The following is a 23,402-nucleotide window of genomic DNA, read 5'->3' as shown; positions in this document are numbered from 1 at the left end:
GATTTAATATTTGTTACAAACTTTATTTTTTCGCTTGTTTATTTTGATCTTAGTTTTATTTTATTTTACTCTCTTAAATTTACACATTTATCTTATTTTGTTATTTTATTTTGCTTTAGTCAAAAAGTTAAAAGAAATGATAGAGTTATTAATCCATGCTCATTTTTAATTTTTACTTCTCTGTTTTTTTTTCAAAATTATTTAAATTCTGTAAGAAAAGAATATTATAGCATCTTTAATCAGCTATATAAGTTGATTGATTATAGTGATTATATACAATACTTTTCTTTCTAAACACAGAATATTGTAACAAGATGACATTCTATATGCAATCACTGTACGATAAAATCCACATATACTGTGTCTTGTGAATTATCAAATCTAATAAAATGATTTATTACCCTGAAGTTAATCGAAAAAATAAGTTTTAGATAAAACATTTTTGTTGACAAAACATTTACATTTTTTGAAAAAATAAATTATATATGTAAAATGAATAAATTAATTTTATAATGCAAAATAGAGAATAACTTTCTTCTAATAAAGTTAAAATATATTTAAAAAACAAGTGGAATATTTTTTGTACAAAACAAAATAAAAATTCTATCATTATCTCATGTGATTTTATGATCAAAATGAAGCAACATTGGTCTAAAAGTTAAATATTAACTTATTTTGAAATAATTAAGTCATACGTTATTAACTTTTTAACTTGATTACTTAATTCTATCTTTTTAACTAATTACCATCTTGTATTAACAATTCTGTTAATAACATATTTCATAGATAGAAAAATTGGCGCTGGACACTTAAATAAATAATGTTCCTTGTTGATAGTAATTGGCATTATCATCACTGCCGGGTTTAATGCTGCTTTTATCGTGTTAAGTTATTATATATATCAGAACATCAAAGATGACTATTCCTTCGAGAAAAATTTGAAAGCAGATCATTGAAATAAAATGTTATTTCCTGCATAAATATTCCGTTATTTATGTTTCCTATTCAGAATAAAATTCGTAATTAAAATTATGTTTAAACATTTTCAATTTTTTATAGGTAAATAATCAATATATATAAGTAGATATACAAATTAAGCATTTAAATTTCATATTAAATTATGATGATTTCTTTATTCTTTACATAACAAACTAAAAAACAAAATTGATTATACAATAAAGATCATTATTAACTCAATTGTGAAAATGAATACAGTGTCTCATACATCTATTGAGTATAGATATGGTTATGACGCGCAAACTTTCAATACTAATATTCAATTTTATTTACTTGTATAAAAACTATTTTAAAAACTTTGATATTTCTGTGTATTATCAGTTCTTAAATTAAAATCTTCAGAATGCATTTTGAAAATAATTAACTTAATATTTTAATTGCTAATTTAATATTTTAATTTAGCAAGATAATCATATTTACATATTTCTGTTAAGATAATTTTATTATACAAATGTTAAAAATGCGTATATCTGAAATGTAACTATCTAAACTTATACGAAGATTAATATATTCAGTACAAGTTTTGTGTAAGTCAGTGATAAATTTTCGATCGATCGTGTTTCATTATAATGTAATATATTTAGATAATTTATTACATTATAATGTAATATATTTAGATTAATAATATAATTTTATTTAAAAATATTAAGAAGAATCTGTCACGCGAACCTTCAAGAACAAATGGTACGCGTATTATTGTGTTCTAGTCTGTACCACATCGAACATCTATCGTTGTCATCTTTATAAGACCATCGTGACTATTATCTATAATCATCATTATTGTGGATAACTACACAAATAAAAAGCAAAGATTATACTCGAAAACAAGCTGTGTTACTCTTGCACAGGTGTACTTTAACTCGATAATGTCGGCAAATAAGGAAAAAAAACTGATTTTAATCAAAAAACAAATCTAATATCTTGATAAAGAAAGATACAATATTAAGTTTCAGTAAAAATTTAATAAAAAAGTTTATTTTTAAAAAATGAAATATATAAATAATTTCGTAACAGTTAGATTAATTTTCCGTATATTCGAAACCACAAAAAACTAAATTAAAGTATCATCAATGGTTACAGTCTATTAATCTTAAGTTAAATTCTTTATATTAATATAATTCGTAAATAATAACATATTCGTTAGACATTCAATAATAATGTAACGTTACAATTTGCAATTAAAACGATTTGACTTTTACCTTTACAAATAACACAAATTTATCAGCCAATTATCTAATGATAAACCTTGCCGACAATTCTCTGTCATATCATGAATGCAAGGTTTTATCAGTTAACTGATCTCAAGCCTTCTCCCTTCTCCCATCTCTCCCTACGTCGCACGAGTCTCTTCGAATAAACAAAATGTCCTTGACCAGCTTGGGATAGCCATGTTACAAATCGCGCATTTACATAAAACAATTCATTATTGGGCTTGATGCGCGCTGGGGAGGTAGTTTATAAAAACACAAATTATGATTCACAAATTTTCACAAATTGTGTAAAGAGCGTGTCGTAATTGTCGCCAATTAATGCAAAAAATGATCGCCGATTAAAATTTAGTACTAAACAGATGTATAAAATTACTATTTATCATCAGGACATCAAGTCCGCTTTTCAATTAATTCTAATTTTATTGCTAACATATTATCGATTGCAAATATGTACATCATCGAACATACATTTTTTTAAGCGATGAAGTACGACATATTGGGGAATAAATTCTACAATCACATTTGATAATACAATGTGTTTATAGATATGATATATTGATTACATACTTTAATATTTTATAATATTTTTTATACTCTAATATTTTTAAAAAACTTAAGGAAACATTCTTTATCTTCTAATTTTTTTAAATATATTTTGAATTATGTTAACATATTATTATTTGTAGAAATATATTAATAAAGGTTTGCGCCTTTTTTGCATCGGATATCTTATTGCAAAGAATAAAAGTGTCTAAGAAATATTTTACGTAATACACATCCGTCGATCACGGCGACGACGTCTCCACGCTTCCACGTTTGTTACGCGACGAATGTTTCTATGTACATGTACAATGTTAACCCGATAGCCTACGAATTGCTGTGCGGCGAATCGCGCCGTGTAGGAGTATAATGGGGTTCATCTCTTGTCTAGTCAGGGTTATAAATAAATAAATTTGTCATTTAGTCATTTCACTCTTATCGCTGTGAATACGTAAGATATCCTTCTTTTGTTCATCGAGAGCCCGAGCGAGCGGACGGAATTAATGATAATTTCCATACGTCAAAAGACGAGAACGATAATTAAACGTATGATTAATGTGTTACCATTGATTACTATTATCATTACTTGTCATTATTATTATCAATTACCAATTATTATGATTGCGACTATTATTATCTATTATTAGTTACTCACTACAGCTATATAATACCTTTGTAAATGAGAATCAAGACACACTGAGGGCTAGGGAAAAAAGAGAAACTTAATAAATTGAAATTCTATTAACCCAAAGGTGTTTGACTGTTATTTACGTCTATTTATTTGATTCCCAACAGCGATGAAAAAACATCAAAAGGTGAGGAAATAAAAAACAAAAAATAAATGCACGTTACGTAACTGCAATCAGAATTACTGTGTTATATAAAATCCCATACTATAAAACATGTCTTATATCTCCAATGAAATAGATGTTCATTGCCGAACATATGATAAACATAATTCAATTATGACAGAAAATAATTTTATCTTATACAAAATAATCTTGACAAATAGAAAAAAGAAAATTTAAAGGGGTCAAAGGTTTACCTAAACTATTATTTCTGACAATATGACTTACCGTGGCTACAGCAAAAACAAATATTTAAAATGTAGCGATACATGACATTGTGTGAGAGAGAGAGAGAGATTAAAAAAATTTATTTTTATCATTTCTATTTCTAAACGAGATTTCTCAATATATTATCTTATTCACTTTGTCGTTTTTTATTGATTTCCGTAGATCACGTTCCTGTTTACATATACTGTATCTTTCCCTGTTTACATATACTATGTCTTAAAATAGTTCAGCATAAAACGATGGATATATTACGATATCTGTTTATATAAAAATCTTTAAATTCAAAGTTTTAAATTCTTTAAATTCTACATAATGTCATAATTAAGTTTCAAGAAGAATAAAAATCGATAATAAATACCATTGAAATTTTAATTTGAACGATTGCTTACTTTGATATTAAATTTATGTTAATTAAATTGCACAATATAGCACATGTATAATCCTGATGTACTTTCCTTCGCGTGCAATTCTAAATCTTAAGTTTAATAGGTAAAATAAAATTTCTAGATGTTTCCGTACAGTTTTTTGTGTTTTCAATATACATTTTTTATTTAGATTGTATAACCAAATATCTTTAAGAACTATTCGGTACAATAAATGGTACATATTTTTATTTCTTATTTTTCGAGAATTGCAATGGTATTTTATTTCACAAATTTTGAAACACTGTGTGTGCGTGCGTGTGTGTGTGTGTGTGTGTGTGTGTGTGTGTGTGTGTGTGTGTGTGTGTGTGTGTGTACCCAGTGTTCCAAAATTTGTATATATATATATATACAGATAATGTTGTTGGTATAATAATAATAACGAGTAAATCTTATATCTTTCTTACAATACATTTTCATTTACTACACAATGCGACACGCACGCACACACACATTACTTTACATCTTCTACAGCATCCACTTGGAGCATGCGCAAGCTTGTCTAGGCTAGCGAGATGATTGTTACTGACGTCCGGAATATATCTATTACGCGCACAAGTCACAGGCGTACATAACACAAAACTTCATTACGAATAAGTGTTCGTCTTCAACGATGTTATCGAAAACTAAATACTAACTCTTATTCTTTCCGTTTGCAAACAGTACAATATTCCGATTAGATAGTGAAACAGACCAACACAGTAACTCTTAAAAGTAGCCTCTAGGAAGTTAAAAGTTACAAGAAGTCTCATATTACTGAGAAAATAGGATCCATTTGGACATCAAAAGACCTTTTAAGAAAATATAGTGTTTCAAAATTGAGCGACAAATCTTACAAAACAATCATGCCTAAAACAAAAGATATTACCAAGCTGTCCACTGAAGAATTGCAGAAGTTTCTAACATCCTTCGACACAGTGTTGTGCGACATCGACGGTAAGCAATAAAATTCTATAATTTTTAACGTTTGTGTTTTATGTGTGCCAATTATAGAAACATTGTAGAATATGTTATTTATAGCTATCAATTTTCAGAAAAAGTAAAATTAAAAACAAATTTTAATAATAAGGCTATAAGTCAACGCAACATGTAAATTGCTAACATTAAACTTTAATAATTTAAATTTCAACAACAAACGTTTTAACCTATATTAGGTCATTTTCAGTGTAGTTATACAGTATACAGTTAAAATAGAATTCAAGACAAAAATACAAATAAAGTTACATTATGCTAATACAAACATATATACAAAACAATTGTTTTAAACTTTCTACCATGATCGAATACTTCGCTCGCAATTCCTCCATTATTCATCCTCGGGTGATAATAAAGTTGTAATGACTCAGCTTCAATGTCACAATTTTGATGGCCAACAGAATTTTATCATTGTTGTCAGTAAAATATTATATTAAAATTATTTGTCAACTGTATATAAATTTTAAAATTAATGTGATAGTTAAGATAAAATGAGTAAATAAAAATGTATATTATTGCGAACGAATTGCGAGCAAAGTATTTGATTATGTTAAAAAGTTTAAAACAGTTGTTTTGTATGTATGTTTATATTACCGATAATGCAACTTTATTTGTATTTTTATTTTGAATTCTATTTTAACTGTGTACCACACACTGAAGATGACCTAATCATTTTGGTATGTTGTTTAGATTATTAAAGTTCACATCTTGCATTGACTCATAGCCTTTATTATTCAAATCTATTTTTAAACTATTGAGTCTAAATATACAGACTTTGTTAAAATAAAAAAATTAACTATGGAAGAACTTTAAAGGATTATGGTTACTGATTGATACCCTGTGCAAATTTTAATATAGATATATATCATACGTTACAAGATGTCCCAAAATCCGCAAATGAAAACGCCACTGCATAAAAATTCTTTGAAAAAATAAGTTGTAAAAATATTTTCGTTCTGAGCAGTAGTTTCTGAGACAACGAAGGTTTTAAAACTGGTCTATTATAAATTATGATTAAACCGTCATTTCTTTAAATGAGACACGTACGCATCAAATCTACTGCTCGGAATGAAAATTAGCAAATACTATATAACTTATTTTTTTCAGAGCAAGAAACAGCAAATATTTCTTTCATAAAACTTTATTTTCAATTTTATTTTTTCAAAACTCTTTATTGATTTTGATTTTTAACTTTCAAGATACCTTCTGCGCATGTGCATATATCATAGATACACACACACACACACACATATGTGTTTATAATACAATATAATGATTTTACAAATTAAATTTTTTAGTAATTGGTTTATATTATTGTTATTCGTATTACATGTTTTGTGTCTACGATTACATTTTTTCGGATTAAATACGAGAGCAAGTCAATAAGTTCTTAGAAAATTTATCAGAGGGCACTCGCAATGTCATGTCACATTACTTTTTGACAAGTAGCATCTTTCAGCCGATTACTGTCAAATTTTGAGCGGAATTCATCGAGAGGTTTCATTTCTGCGGACGATTAAAGCGAACAACCTTTGTATTTTTTGCAAAATGGAAAAAAACGAGTTTCGTGCAGTGATCAAACATCTATAAAAGGTTTAACTCCGAAAGAAATCAAATCCGAGTTGGATAATGTTTTATAGCACATCTGCATCAGCGTTTGCAACTGTATACAATTGGTTGAATGAATTTAAACGTGGTCATACATTCACATGCGATGCACCTCGTTCCGGACGTCCAATTGAGACTGCTACGCCAGAAATCATCGTTAAAGTCCTCGATATTGTTTTGACTGATCGACGAGTGAAAATGCGCGAGCTTGTTGAGACCACAGGCATATCATATGGCAAAGTGATTTCGATTTCGCACGAACAATTGGGTATGAAAAAGCTATCAGCAAGATGGGTGCCGCGTTTGCTCACTGTGGACTATAAAAGCGACTGTGTAACGATTTCAAAACAATGTTTGGAGATGTTTCAATGTAATCCAGATGAATTTCTGGTTCGATTCATTACTGTGGACGAAACATGGATCCGTTACTTCACACCCGAGACGAAGGAACCAGTCAAAACAATGGACTTCACCTGATTTTGGTGAAGAAGAAAGTACTTTTTCATCAAGACAATGCACGGTGCTCGATGGCCAAATTCAACGAATTGCTTCCCCATCCAGCATATTCGCCAGATTTAGCCCCCTGCGATTATTTCCAGTTTTCAAATCTGAAGAAATAGTTCGGAGAGATTCACCACCGGAGAGTACATCGCCGAAACAGAAGCTTATTTTGAAGGGTTGGACAAATCATACTATTCGGACTGCTTGAAAAAGTTGGAGAATCGTTGGATCAAGTGTATCGAGCTGAAAGGAGACTATGTTGAGAAATAAAAATGAATCGATAAAAAAAATGTATTTTACTATGTTTTTTTAAAAACTTATTGACTTGCTCTCGTATCTTAAATTATATAAATAATAAATAAAAGATTTTGCGAAATGTGTAATGTTCTCCAGGTGTCCTATGGGAACTGAATGAACCAATTAAAGGTGCTTCGGAATCTTTAATGACATTGCAAAAGCTGGGAAAACAAGTGTATCTGGTAACTAATAATAGCACCAAGACGTTAGAAAATTTTTACAAAAGCCCTCAATATATCAATTTAAATTTAAGTTCAGTAAGTGTTTTAGTTTGGTTAAAAATATTTGATTACTTTAATAATAAAATTTTTAAGAAAATATAAATTATAATTCTAAATCATTTTATTATATCATCTTAAATTCTTTTTTACAAAGAATAGAGTATGATGAAGAAACATTAAAATAAATTGACTTTATATTTTATAATTATTGTTTTAAATTGTTATATGTATATTTATATTGACGTTTTGTATATATTATTGAGACTGAAGAGGACTACAGTAAGAGTCGAAACGTTTCGTTTTAAATTTTAAATTTTAAATTGTGAAATTATTATAATAAAGTTTGTCAACGGTTTTACATCGTCTGCTTGTTTATAATACCGAAATTTAATATCTTAATTTGTCGTTTTAAAATAAATTATTTGAAAAATTTATAAATAGCAAAATTATAATTATTAATAATGCTAAAAAAAGTATTAGCGATTACAGATCTTTTTTTTACAATTTAAGATCATCAATGTTTTAAGATGAATGTATAGTCGTGATTTCATTTTCTTCATACTGACAATAAGACTATTCTTATGCAAAATAAGGTATACAAATTTAAACTGAATATTTTTCAATGGATAATAAATGAATAATAAATACTATAAATATATAATGATTTACGTCTTCCATTATATTGTATTACAAAGGATGTTTTACAACTATTCGATTTGATTTTTCTTGTTTGCGGGATGAAATACCTCTTTGAAAAAAAAAAACGGTTTTTCTCTTTCGAACCGAATATTGTCGGAAAAATGAAAGATAAAAAAAATTTTTAAACAAAAATTGTACGGTTTCCAAAATGTTTTAAAGTTGTAAAAAAATTTTTTTTAATTTTTTTGTTTTTAACAAAATACCTCCACTACCCCCCAAAAAATTTTATTTTTTATACTTCCGACGATACTCGGTTTGAAAGAGTAAAACTTTTTTTTTTTTTTCGGAAAAATATTTCACCCGTAAACATGAGTTAGTGTATGCACATATAAAAAAATACATCTTAGATTTTTGTATTGAACAACATATTTCAAGGAAAATCAAATCGGATAATTGTGAAATGTTCCTTGTTAGCAGTAGAAGCTTAGACACACGTATTAAAATGTACAGAACATAATATATCAAAATAATTAAGTAACAAAAGCCTACAAAAAATATACTTATTTATATAATTTATAAAATATTAAAACGAGTATTACTAAAAACAGTTAATAATTAATTGCATTATATAGGACCATGTAGTCAACCCCATAAAATCTATTATTTGGTATTTAAAGAAAATTGATTTCCGCGACGAAGTTTTTGCCATTGTTTCGAATTTATCTCGGGAAATTTTCAAAGAGGCAGGAATACGATTAACCGAGCAAGTGAGTAAATAAACAAGTTATATATCACTTCTCTTTTCTGTGAAATATTTCGATAGAATACGTTTCGTACAAGTAATACTAAACAATAAGAGTTAATCTATCTAACATTTTTTTTTATGAATCCGGCCATTGTGTCAAATTTACTTTCAATAAAAGTTCATATTGAGCATATAGATTAAATTAATGTTTTATTTTGCAGCCAAAAATTTCGGAAATAAATCCATCTGCAACCATAAAGGAGGTCCTAGATCGACCATCCGTTAAAGCTGTAATTGTTGATTTTGATATCAATTGCAACTGGTCAATGCTAGCTTTGGCCATATCGTGCCTCAAACGTCAAGACGTGTTGTATATAACAGGACCAACAGATGATTGGTTGCAAGTACAAGCATTACCTCAAATTAAAATCTTGGGTAAATATCAACATCGTTGTTAAACAATGGTAAAAACATTTTCTGTTCAAATACTAATAATATTATTATTAACATATAAATATAAATTTTTGTGATATTACTATGTACATATACCTGTTAAAAAATGATATCCCTCGTATAAATAGAAAAATAATTATACACACATATTGTATGTAACATTACATACAAATTTTTTCTTATGTAGTACAAAATGTCCATAAATGAATGCGCATAAGAATTTTTAGAATCCTTTTATTTTAATGTAAAACATTTTCTATTGATTTACATACATATTTTTATCAATAATTTGATAAAGTGCAATGTTTAGTTCCGAGAAATGAAGAAATTACTTTAGGAGCTTTTTGTCAGTGCCGACGACTTTTCTATATCATTTATTATAATATATAAAAATATTTGTTAATTAACAGAGAAAAAATATCATGTTTTTTCATTGTCAGGTCCTGGACCATTGGTGAACATTATCAGTGCACACAGTGGAAGAAAGCCGATTTCATGTGCTAAACCTAGTAAAACCTTAAAAGATTACATTTTAGATAAATACAACGTGACGAATCTGAAAAGATGTTTATTTATTGGTGACACGTAAGTAAAATTGTGGTAAAATATACTTCTGTTTTTACCTCAAAATATATTTATAAGCACATAAAATATTAGAATCAAACACTAAAATCGAAGTATTACCAGTAGGGACATTTCACGAAAAAATTCGTAGGGGAGCGAGGGGCATGTTGTAACAATTTTCAAAATATTGTATATATTATGAAACCTATCAAGTATTTTATAACTATAATTACTTTTATCGAGAAATCAATCATTATACAATAAATCAGAATAGAAAATATTAAAGAATACCTACACATTTTCCCCACAACATGCGTTTTATAAAAAAAAAACGGTTGTTACAATTTGCCTCGTGTTTGGGGCTAATTGTAACAGCAATGAGACATGTAGTAATAATAATAAATTTATGAAGTTTTAACAGGTTTGAGTCTTTATTTTTAAAGATAAGTGCAAAAATAATTATTATTTTCATATATTTCATATTATTTATTTAACTGCAGCCAACTCATAGACATCTTGGCTTTTTGAAGTCCTCACCGTTTTCTTTTTGTAGTTTCTCATACTCAAAAAGACATACGATAATGAAATACATTAAAGCTCACAAAACCACCCATGCAAATATAAACATTAGAGGCATATTGTAACATGTTACAACTATAAACCCCAAGAAATTGTTTCAACTTGTCCCTTAGCATGAATTTCTAGGTTAATTGAGGTTAATATTAATTTATGTCATTAGCAGTAAAAACCAATATAGCATAATAAAGGTAGATATATTTAAGAACGTAATGCCCAAAATAGTCATAACAATTGATAACAATAGGTATCAAAAATGAAAGTTTAAATAATTTTTTTTTTTTCATTACCTGGCTTAATTATAGCACATAACTACTCGCTACGCTACCTGACGGAACATTGGTTGTGCTTACGTAATGCGGACAGTTATAAGGCTAAGATCGTGTTAAATATTCGACGTCGAAGAGTTCAAAATCCCGGTAAAAATTGCGTGTTACTACTTACCCCTGTTACAACTAGCCCCTCGCTCCCCTATGACAGTTAAAATGAAACATCCTGTACATGCATAATAAATGCTTAACCATACCTCTTTATGACTTCCCATTCCTTCTCATTTCTTCTTCTCATTCCTTCTTATGCCTTCTCCAATATACTTGCAACTTTGGATGGCTAGGCATTTATGCTGCGTGTACACACAAACAACTTTACAGGTATCTCTGTAGAGATAAAGAGCGATTTACACGATGCTACTTTTGATACTTAACTATTACATATTTTTTTTTTAAGTTTAGACGCTAGCGAATAAATAATGAGCGTTTAAAAGAAGTTTTTATCAGTGAAGTTTTAGCTGACAAATTAAGAAGCTTGCTCAGAGCGAATAAAAGCAGTACCGTGTGAATCACTTTTAAGAAACTTTCTTCTATTTGACATTCGGCCCTGACATTAAGATAACAAGTAATCACGTGATTTGTATAATAAAATCAAAGGGACCGATACGAAGTGTCCCTACTGGTGTAGTATACTGTGTCAAACTACAGTTATGCTGCGTCTACAAAATTATTTGAATATTTACGGTAAAAGAACATTTTATTGATTCGGAAATATAAACGTAGGGTGAATCAAGATATGAAGTTTGCCTCGATGTGCGGATTTATAAAGCTTTTTGTCGGTACGGGATGTGATACACTGGAGCAGGCACAAAACAAAGACGATACCTGTCCGGACTATTATCTTCCTAGCTTAGGTCAACTATTCTCTGCCGATCCAAAATGTATCGCTAATCACAAAGATAATTAATAGTTCATGCTCAGATGGAGAAGAAATTAGTAATCAATAATAAATATCAAAGCGATAATGCTATAATTATAAATAATTATTATGTATTTGTTAATGTATTAAAAACACGTAGTCATAACTACATCATAAATGTTAAATCGCATTTTTATATTAATTTTACAAACATATATTATAGATATTAGAATATTACATACTATACTAACAAGTTTTACCATTGTACCAAAGTAATAGATAAATTGTGTATAAACTGTTAAATGCTATGTCAAGTACATAGTAGAATCCAAAAATTTCCTATCTAGAAAAAGGATTAATGTGAAAATAATATGGAAATAAATGGAAAAACAATTTTTATATTTCAAATAATTATTCTTTATGAATTAATTTTTCTGCAGTGTGGTCACTTCTTTACCATTAATAAATTTCTTTCTATGTAAATTGGACTTCAACTTTCAAAGTAAAAAGCCACTATAATTTTAAGGGGGGAATTTCATTTTTTGGCAAAAAAAAATTGATAATTGAGAAAATAGCAGCTTGTCAAATAAAAAACATCGATTTCGCTCTAAAAATTGGCTGATTTTTTTACAATAAAAGAAAAGTATATAACAGATTGTTTTTCGTTTTCATGGAACGATAAAGAGATGTTTCTTCAATATGCAATTCAAAGCGGAAGATAATCAGTCTATTAGTTTCGTAGATATCATGCCAACCAGTCGCGAAAAAGTTGTTTCGAGAAAAACGCGTTTAAAGTTTTAAATGTACTTTACAAATGCAAATTGAACACTCATAGTACTTTTTGCTAATCAGCAATGCTTGGGCTATATCCTTCTTCTTGCTCAAAGAATTGATCTTTATTCATTTGTTGCTCTCTCTAATAAGTCCGAGCTTCTTTGGTCGCTCTGTCTCGCCGATTTCTTCAAACGTTTCTTGTCACGCGCAGACGTGAATATTTTTGTTTATTCTCCAATGATGATTTCGATCGTTATCATGATTTTTAAAACATTAAAATATCCTTCATTGAAGATTCCGGCTGCTAAATAAGCTGCGATCCCGATTGTTTCGCGCCACAAAAAAGTGGCGCCACGTAAATAGTAAGAGTAAAGTAAAGACTATGTTATATTGTATATCGAATATTCTCCTCGCATTCGATTGTGATTGGTCAATATTTTATTATTCTTCCCACAGCCATGGCTATTGTAGTCTTCAGACTACAGGTAAAAACTGATCCTTAAGAAATTCTTGATCTTTTGTTCCCTGTTCCCTCGCAAAAACCGGAGCAGTTACCGCACGTGCTAAGTTGTATACCTACGCACCGAATTGGTCTATTGTTTATAACTTCGTCGGTTTTACGAATTTCGATTTGAAATTTGCTGTACATATTTTTAACATTTCATACTATTCCGTAAAAAAATCAATTTTTTTTACCTAAAAAATAAAACTTCCCCTTAAGTTAGAGCTGTAGGACGGATGAATTCTTGAAAACTAGAATTGAAATAGTCTTTATTGTAGAAACAGCTAGAAATATGCAATATCATGCATTTTAGAATATAATAGAACAGTACGTATGTGCGCGCGCGCGCGCGCGCGTGTGTGTGTGTCTCTTTTCTTGGCTTTAGTATACTGGTGGGGAGGCAGGTATTAAATTTTAACCCTAGAATGAGGATGACTGAGGCTAAAATTCATATTCCAACTTATTCAAGCTAAAACCTTCTGCGTTAAACGTTTACTACGTAAGTGGTAGTGTTTTCTTAGATCCACTCAAATAAAATTTTATAAAACACATCTGTAAATTCATCCGTAAATACATTAAGACTGATATTTTTACAAGATCTCGATATTTATAATCTGCATAAGTTTGTACTTACAAATCTTCAGAAATATTAGGTCGTGCGGATTTTAGTTTGTAATATAGTGCGGATTTTAGCTCTAAGGAAAATATAAACATTAGAAAAGGACAATAATGCATGAGGACATACTACTGGCAAATCTCGTCTTCAATTTGTCATAACCGTTTCATTATTAAATGAGGTAAGAACAGAATCGCCACTAGATCAGATTAGCGTTAAAGTTTGTTAACAAAAATTGTATATTTATGTATAATTTGTGATCTTTGATATTGTGTATTAATTCGTCACTGGTAGTAAATTAAGAAATGAATAAGCAAAACGAACAATCAATCGCAAATTGACAAAACCAAATTTTTTTTTCCCTTAATGTTTTTTACTACAAAATATTTAGTTAAATTCAGCTTTAGTATGTATAAACTTATTATATTGCATTTTTTGTTTATTATTTAAATAATTTAGAGACAAAAAAAGATATCGTTTAATAAACATCAGTATATATGCATGTATGCATATATACTGACCCTTATTATCATAAATGATAACAAATAAATATGTTATATATATCTATCTATAAATCGATAAATATGTCATTATAATTTATATTTATTTAATTAGATATACATATATTCTTTCCTTAATCGAAATATAATTGTAGTCCCTTCATATAACTTATATTTATTTCTATATAGAAAGGCTTCGAATTCTTTCTTTTAAAATTGCTCTGTGTGTTAAGGATACTCACATAAGTATATTATTATTAATAAAATTATCTATAGCAGATAGAAAATAATTAAATTTAATTTAGAAAAATTTCAGAATTTTCAGATCAAATTTTCTGGATGTGATATATGTTCATTGAAGATGAAGATTTTTTGGCTCACAATTAGTGAGATCTAGATCAAAGAAGTGCAAGTCAAAATAACATTTAGTTAACAATGGCAATAACGGTATAAATAATATAATAAACAAAATTCTGTAAAGTTTGCGGGTTATCGCCGTGTCAATTTCTTCATTCTTAATTCCGACTTACAGTATTAGAGCACTCCTTTGTCCTGATGAAGTGAATAGCATGGTTCACGAAACGTCGACATCGACATTAAGAATAAAGAAAGACACGGCGATAACCCGCAAACCTTCTGATATAATTGAAGATAATACCCGTGAAAGCCTCAAATGCGTAATCAAGATTCTGTAAAATAACGTTTTCAATAATAATTAATAAATTATGATTTTAGGATTGGTCTTCAATAATCGCACTTACTGCAGCGGGCGGCATAATTATAATGCTTCTTATACGACCGATGAAGTATTCTACAATTTACGAGATATTAAAAGAGAAAATAATCAATTGGAGAAATGATAATTTCAGAATACCTGAATTACCTAATCCTAACTGGGTAAAAGTCGGTACAGTCGAACAGCTACATGTACGCCCATTGGCCTCAGGATATAGAATAAATTGCCCTACATTAAAATTTACTCCATACGGAGCAACTTGTGAATATGAACCAGGATTTATTCTTCGGGACAAGTTAGTATAAAAGCCAAAATTCATTTTGCAACAAATTAATATAAGAATATATTGCATAAGGTCATCACTTATTATATGTCGTTTAGATATTTGAAGTCAGTGCAAGGTATTGAGTGAATATGTAATCTGTTTAATATTTAATTATAAATATATATATATATATATATTTATAATTTAAGCTATTATATTTATTAAATTTCACTGTTTATGTTTATCACAGATTTTGATAAACAACCGATTAGTATACAAAAGAAAAATATATTATTATATAATAACTTAAAACAGCAACAAAAATATATTTATATTAAAATAACCAAATAATTATATCAAATATATGGTAAAAAATATATACAATGCACAATCGCCGAAAATAATGTTAAACTTTTATTATGTATTTTTAGAATGTTTCACATATACGACGAAAAAACCAATAAATTCCAAAACACACACACTGAAACTAAGATACAAATAGTGCAAGCGCTAATCGGATATCAGTCCAAAGTAATGTTCAGAGCAGATTTTTCTGAAATAATAATTGATCTAGATGAAGAAACAAAGATTCGCAAAGTTGTGAGAGAGCTAATAACAAGTTGGATTATAATAAGGTATATTGATTGCGGCGAAAAAATTGCCAAATGGTTAAATGAGTATGTATATCTAATAATTTTTTAAATTATCGTCTATATAAATTTCCTATAAAAAATATTAACCAATATAACATATCACATAGCATATTGCGAACCTCTTCTCTGCGGGTAGCACTAATAGAATATGATATTATCGACGAACCAGTAATAGAAGAAGATATGTTGAGAGAAAATAAGATTGATGAAGCTTGGGTAATTAATATACTTTTAAATTTTTCGTCCTTCTCAACGTCTTATATAAAATTCGATTATTTGAAAAATGCATATTTATTGCTATTGTTATATGAGGCATATAAGTATGCAATACTTGCTATATACAATGTGAAATACAATATAATTATATAGTAAAAGTGTATGTAATATAAATAGTAATATTGATTTTTTTTCGATATTTGTATAATCAATATTACATTCTATACACCATATATTTTCAAAATTTTATCCTATTATAGGAGATATTCTTAAGTTTAACTGGGTATACAGCAATAACGTTAAATACAATGGGAGAGTTTGTATGCAATACTACACATTATTTAAAAATTCAACCACATATTATCGTTTCGGCTCCAAAATCTCCTCTTTTTGCGGAGGAAAATTGGGAATGGATCAGGATCGGTAATATAGTCATGAAGAAGATTATGATTGTCTCAAAGTACGCATGTATATCATTAATTATTTTCATATTATTTATATTAAGATTTTTTTATTGTATTTTATTCATTGATAGGATCTTTCATGTTTGTATAGATACAAAATGTTGAAAAAAATTTGATTTTTTACAACAGTTTATGATAAAAATCATCAATATTTGTTTTAATTTAAAAACTTCTTAATTTCTAAGTTAGCCATTTTTGTTTTTAGTCTTTTTGCTTCTAAATGCATTCTCATTAGCTTAAATATTATTACAACTGCAATAATATTAAAATACAAAATAATATATATTTATTAAACTTTATTTTCTTTACATTTGCATTACTGTTCTTTTGTTGGATTCTTTAAATGTGTATTTTATTTTTTCAATAGCTTAACATCAGTCCAGGAATCATACAAGAAAAATGTGTGTCATCATCCACCATCATTTTTAGGAAATTTTTATAGATTGTTTACTGTTGGAACCGCAAATCTAAATGATAATGTATATGTTCATGTCGAGCGAACACCAAATTGTCCAAATTTTAATTTGTTAATTTAATCTTTCCATAATTATCTTAAAAATTTAGTTACATGACATAATAATATTCAGTGCATAACATATAATAATACTACTGTTAAAGTTAACACAACGAAATTTTGAGTAATATTAAGAAAAAGATCGGTTTCTGTTCTCAAGTACAGAATATTTTTGATGTTATCTTGGTCATATTACTACTAATAATTGATTGGTCTGTATAAACTAAATAATTAAAAGTTATGCAAGCTTAATAACAATACAGCAAAAAGATATTTCTAACATTTTAGTTTATTTAATATTTTTTTTTATTTTATATATATTTTCATCTATAATGAATTTTTTTCAATTATAATATTAGTAATAAATTAGATATATGTTATATGCTAAGGTAGTTAAAATATATATGAACGAGACTACTTTTTATGTATAAATACAAATCAACATTAATACATTAAATTAAGTAATAGAATGTCTGTTCACGTTTTACATAATAAGCTACATTTCGTTATTTACTCTGTAAGTATTGAAAATCTATATATAATATACGTGACATGAATTATAGATTTTTAATGCAATTCTTGCAGTGAATAATGAAACACAGTCATACTTGTAGCCTCGCAATAATTGTTATTGCATGGAAAAAATAGTTAAATAATTTTTACCTTACACAATACTAGTATTTTGCCTTACAATACTAGTATTTTTGCCGAATTTATGATATCTACTGGTGAGAAAGTAAAAAATACTAGAATAAAAAGTATGTTACGATTATAACAAATCTATTAAAATGATTATTACTTTAGAGTAATATAAACCCATTATTCTTAAATCTGTATAAACACCAACAACTTTCAAATTTTACTTTATACTTGTATTTTTTACTTCCGCATAATAAAAATTTCGTTCGTAGAAATAGTTGTCGATAAAGTAAATTTTTTTATTAAAATGTATGGTAATTCATAAATTTACTTTATGAAATTTTTATTACAAATACACAGTAAAAAGTATTTAACTGTGTATTAGAAGATTAGAATTCTGTAGCGCATATTATTTTACAATTTTCTCTGTGTGTAATTGTCGTTGCAACGTTTTATGACATATAATATCGAATGCCTTACGCAATGCAACGTTATTTGAGTTCACGCGTTGACAACATTTTATATTATTTTATAATTTGATTTCATCTAAACCTCCTACATATCTTTTTTTATAAGTATATAAGTAATTTTTTATAAGTAAAAGAAAAAAATATCAATAACTAGAGATTGCTCTACTAGGAAATATTTTTATAGTACAGTATTATAATAATAATGCCAATCTTTACAATTTTGATTTTATATAAGATATATTTTATAGACTTTTTCTTTGTAATGTTTTTAATAAAAAAATAATGGTATAAACATATTAACGAGTTACAAGTATTATTTATTGAAATCAACACCTGTACATACACTAAATTATAATATACCGATTAATTAACTTATTAATTAAAGAAATTTAAAAAATTTCGCAAAGATGCAATTAAATTTCTTTCCTATTTTTTATTAAAAATTTAATACTTATTTAACAATAATCTAAAATCTGTTTATATTGAATATTAATATAAAATTAAATTTTATTAATCCTAATGGAGGCTTTTAATTCAATAATAATTTTAAAAAATATGTGAAATAAAGTAAAGAAAGTTAATTGTGTGTATGTACGCGCACGCGCGCATCCCATAAGTATATTTAAAAATTATAATAAATATGGATATTTAAACCAATTAATTATATGTGTGTGTGTGTGTGTGTGTGTGTGTGTGTGTGTGTGTATATGTGTGTAATTATCAAACAGTTACAATTTATTTAAATATATATACCTATAAATTAACTTTCAATCATAGAGATGTCAAACACGCGCTACTTTGTAATAACCTTTTCATAAATAGTAAGTTCCAGAAAAACAAAATATAACCGACAAAACAGAAAATAATAACAATCAATACGAAAATTGATACTTTACTCACTGTTGAAAGTCGACTGATCAAGAAGAGATCATCATCGTATAATAAGATCTTTACGAAGAAAAAGTGAAAAATATTACATGTATAATCACATAATTTGTTAATGTTATAATTTGTGAGATTACATACAATAATTGCACATTATATATCATAGAATTGAAAGTGAAAGAACAAAACGACTAATATTATTGAATGTGTTTTGATCAAATTTATCATTTCTTCTCAAGAAATCTTAATAACTGTTAACAATAATGTGGGAGGTATGTATAAGATCTCATTAAGATTATATTTCGATTTTATCTGTTTAAATTGTTTATGCATATTTTTTAAAAATACAATATATTTTTAAGTAATAATTGTATATGCCATATGCATATGAATGAAATTATTTTTTCGTGCAGGTTGCTATTGATAAAGATTACATTAAAAATTATCCTAGTGTTGATAATCCATATTGGTATAAAATTGGTATTATTCAATGTTTATTCATATATCCAATACAAGGGGGAGAGAAAGTGCAGTTGTCATCTGTTAGATGTAATCACAATGGAATGATATCGAATGAACACTTAGGAAATTATCCAGTATGGGACGGGTTAGTGTAAAACACAAATTGTTTCTTTGACAATGATTCTATATGATGAAAATATTACTGAAGATGTAGCTCACTCATCATTCAACATAATATCAATTTAAAGCATTTATTATTAAAAATTTGACGTTTAATTATAAATATTATTGTGATTGTAATTAAAATCTAACAAAAAAAGTAGTTATTTTTAAAGATTTCGAATCATTATTAAACTTAGCGTGGTACCTTTTTTTTTTTTATAAAATTTGATTAAAATAGAATAATATATTAATTGTATTTATATTTAGAAAACGTTAACAGTTTTTATACAGGGTGTTAAAACAAAACCATTTAGCATTTATATGGTAGATAATACACAATACTGATTGTGAGTAAAAAATCTTAGTGCAGAACGTAGGTCGAAAGCTCAACCGTTTCTGAAATATAAATATTTCTATATGTTAGCTGAAAGTCATAAATGACATTTATCATAAGTGACATTTCCATTAGCACAACTATACAAAAAATGCATATCTGCTATTTGTTGATTAGAGTAATACACTAACATTTTTAACACAATACCATATAACTATGTAATCATTAAATAATATAGATCTATTCTCAATCAGCGTTGATGACAACTGACTGATTGCCCGCGAAATCTTCTGTTATAAAGTATATATGGTAATTAAATGATGATGTACATAATTCAGTTTTATAAACATTCAGGTAAACATCGCATGCGACACATAAAAGCCAATAGTTGGTACTTTTTACCTATGTTAACTAAGATTCTTTCTCTCTCTCTCTCTCTCTCTCTCTCTCTTCTCTTTTTACTCAGTATGATGTATACTATCTACCATACATGTTGAATATTTTTTTCTTAAACACCCAATATAATACTTATAAAATCGATGATAGGTAATTGCATATATGACTAATGTACAAAAAACTATAGTAGCTCAAAATATTAATATACAACATTTAACTATCAAAAAATAATCATACTCAAAAAATTTTATAAGGGTGTTCTGGTAAATTAAATTTATATTATACAATTTGTCAAAAGTAATGTTTACACTTTTATGATGCATTATTAGGATGTTTTTATTTTATAATGAGCAAACTAAACGAATTCTACATTGGTCAAATACCACTTTGTTGGCTACAACGAATCTGCATTTAACAGAATTGGTAAAATATCATCATGTGCTATTTGGAAATTCGAATGATTCAATGTGTGTGATCGCGAACGGACATCGTTCAAGTATGAATTATTATAACTCGTCATGGCTCACTCATAATAATCCACTAGAACTTTACAATCTTGGCGATATAAATGCCAATTATATGGCCAAGTATATATACAATAACTTTTATAACATACCTTTATATTATGATACATACATATAAAGAATGCATTAAATATTAATAAATTAATATACATAGATATTTCAAACTTGAGAAAGACACACGTATAAGTATGTTAGAAAGAAACTGTGATCCTTTAATCGAGGAACCAAATCTTATAACAGAAAATTGGATTCATTATTGTGGAATATACTCAACCAAATCAGATGAAATACCGGTAATTAATATGTTTCAAATTCTAGTCTTTATTTATATTACTTGTTAACAGAACGAGATTACTAAACGTTTTAATCTTAATTATCATGCCCAAAAGTAAGTTCGTTATATGAAGCACCAAAAGCAAATAAAAGACATATACACATTTTTTAAAAACAAAATAATTAATACATTGTCGATATTTTATATAAATTATTTTGATTACAAACGCCATTTATCAAATTTTTTTCTTAGCAACTTTAATTTAAGTAAATTATATTAAATCATATTAAGCAATAATATACGCTTAGTCTTACAATCTAGTTTAAAAAAATATAAATATATTATAATTTACGAAAATTAATGATATTAATAACAATTATTGGTAAAACAATTTTTAATTTTATACAGTGCTAGAAGTTTACCAGAAAAGAGAGTTTAGAAAGTTACGCACCATGCGTAATAAGTTAAATTTATTATTCAGAATAATATTATGGATATCAAAGTATTTCTTCTTATTAGGAAAGGCTCATGGATCTACCACGATTCGTATTAACGACAACAGCTACATTACATAAACTGTATGGAGCGTCATGGGATATAACATATAAACATTTTTTGTATCGTCCAAATATTGTTGTTTCGACAGCAACTATGCCTTATAGTGAAGAAGATTGGGAATGGATAAAGATAAGAGATACAATCATCAGAGTGATAAAACCAGTTCCGAAGTAATTACATATATACACGCATACATTATTATATACATTGCCCATTTTTTTCTTATTATCAAATCATTTGATAAAGATGTAAATTAATTTAAATAAATTTTTAATTTTTATGTTAAGATAAATTTGATCAATCGCATAACATTTTTATTAACTAAAAGTTTTCTAATCTCTAATAAATCATTTTAATATTTTTTTAATATTTTATGAAACTATCCTAAATCATATTAAAATATATTATGGAGATAAAAGATATAATTTTTTTAAATTTTAAATTCTTCCCATTAGTACTACTACTTCTTTGTTAAATTTTGTAATTATATAACTTCCATTCATTTAATTTCAGATATAGACTTTCAATGCCTTATTGCAATTACTTTCCACAATATCATACATCTATTCTGGAGGATGTTGCAGCAAATGCAGGAGTTTATTGCGCACCAATCGTATCTGGAGACATTAAAGAAAACGATCATGTATATGTTTATTATAATCCTAAAAATAATCTTAATGGACCTTACAATTATGTTTGGTAAATTTTTGGAAAAATTTTTGTTTAATATTAATTCAATGTTAGATTAATTTTTTCTATTATACTTTGTACTTGCTTATACAAATCAAATTAGAACTAAATAATAAGAAGACAAGGGCGATATAAGAGTCAAAACTTTAAAATATAAAATATATAATTAATAAATTCTTTCGATAATTAACTTGAAAAACGTTACTTAATACTAAATATGCTTAAAAAATAAGAAAAATATATATAAATAAGTCTCTCGTTACAAGTTTCGGCTCTCGGATTGAGCCCTCCTCAGATATATTAAAACAGCAGTCAAAACAGTCGTTGAAGTTCGTTCATACAAATTCTATTGCCTTGCGAGTCTCTATATAGAAAAATGACATTGATTACAAACGATTGAAAAATCGTATGTATAATAATATCTTTGAAAAGATGGTAAACAACTTTAAAGTTTATTTGCGGATGGTAAAAAGCTTAAAAGTTTATTTCAAATTGAAAATTTATTTAATCCACTAATAATTCGATTTGTGTAAACAAGAATAAAAGTATCATATATACGATTAAATGTATAATCTTATTTTAATAATTATTATTATCAATCTTAATTTAATTTTAACAAACAGTTATTTATCAATTTAAATGTTTTAAAATATGTAAAATAAAATTGCAAAAAAAGACATTATACAATCAGTATAATTTTATTTTAAACGGATCTGTGCATTGAGACCTAAAAAT

The 23,402-nt window shown here is 27.1% G+C and overlaps 2 protein-coding genes across 2 annotated transcripts; both read left to right on the top strand.

The window, feature by feature from the left end:
* Nucleotides 1-4,892: 4,892 nt before the first annotated feature.
* LOC108773757 (4-nitrophenylphosphatase) lies at nt 4,893-12,092 on the top strand. Its single transcript, XM_018539679.1, has 6 exons — nt 4,893-5,202; nt 7,744-7,904; nt 9,140-9,274; nt 9,474-9,687; nt 10,146-10,290; nt 11,898-12,092. Exons 1-6 carry the CDS (start codon nt 5,112-5,114, stop codon nt 12,079-12,081), a joined length of 930 nt encoding a protein of 309 aa, XP_018395181.1. The 5' UTR covers nt 4,893-5,111; the 3' UTR covers nt 12,082-12,092.
* Nucleotides 12,093-15,960: 3,868 nt separating this feature from the next.
* On the top strand, nt 15,961-17,295 carry LOC108773716 (uncharacterized). The gene is made up of 4 exons (XM_018539622.1): nt 15,961-16,061; nt 16,187-16,295; nt 16,556-16,755; nt 17,127-17,295. Exons 1-4 carry the CDS (start codon nt 15,961-15,963, stop codon nt 17,293-17,295), a joined length of 579 nt encoding a protein of 192 aa, XP_018395124.1.
* Nucleotides 17,296-23,402: the final 6,107 nt, after the last annotated feature.

This window comes from Cyphomyrmex costatus, unplaced genomic scaffold (assembly GCF_001594065.2).
Source record: "Cyphomyrmex costatus isolate MS0001 unplaced genomic scaffold, Ccosl1.0 scaffold219, whole genome shotgun sequence".
Classification (NCBI taxonomy): Eukaryota; Metazoa; Arthropoda; class Insecta; order Hymenoptera; family Formicidae; genus Cyphomyrmex; species Cyphomyrmex costatus.
Note: the sequence above shows the minus strand (reverse complement) of the source record. Positions and strands in the feature narration are given on the sequence as shown.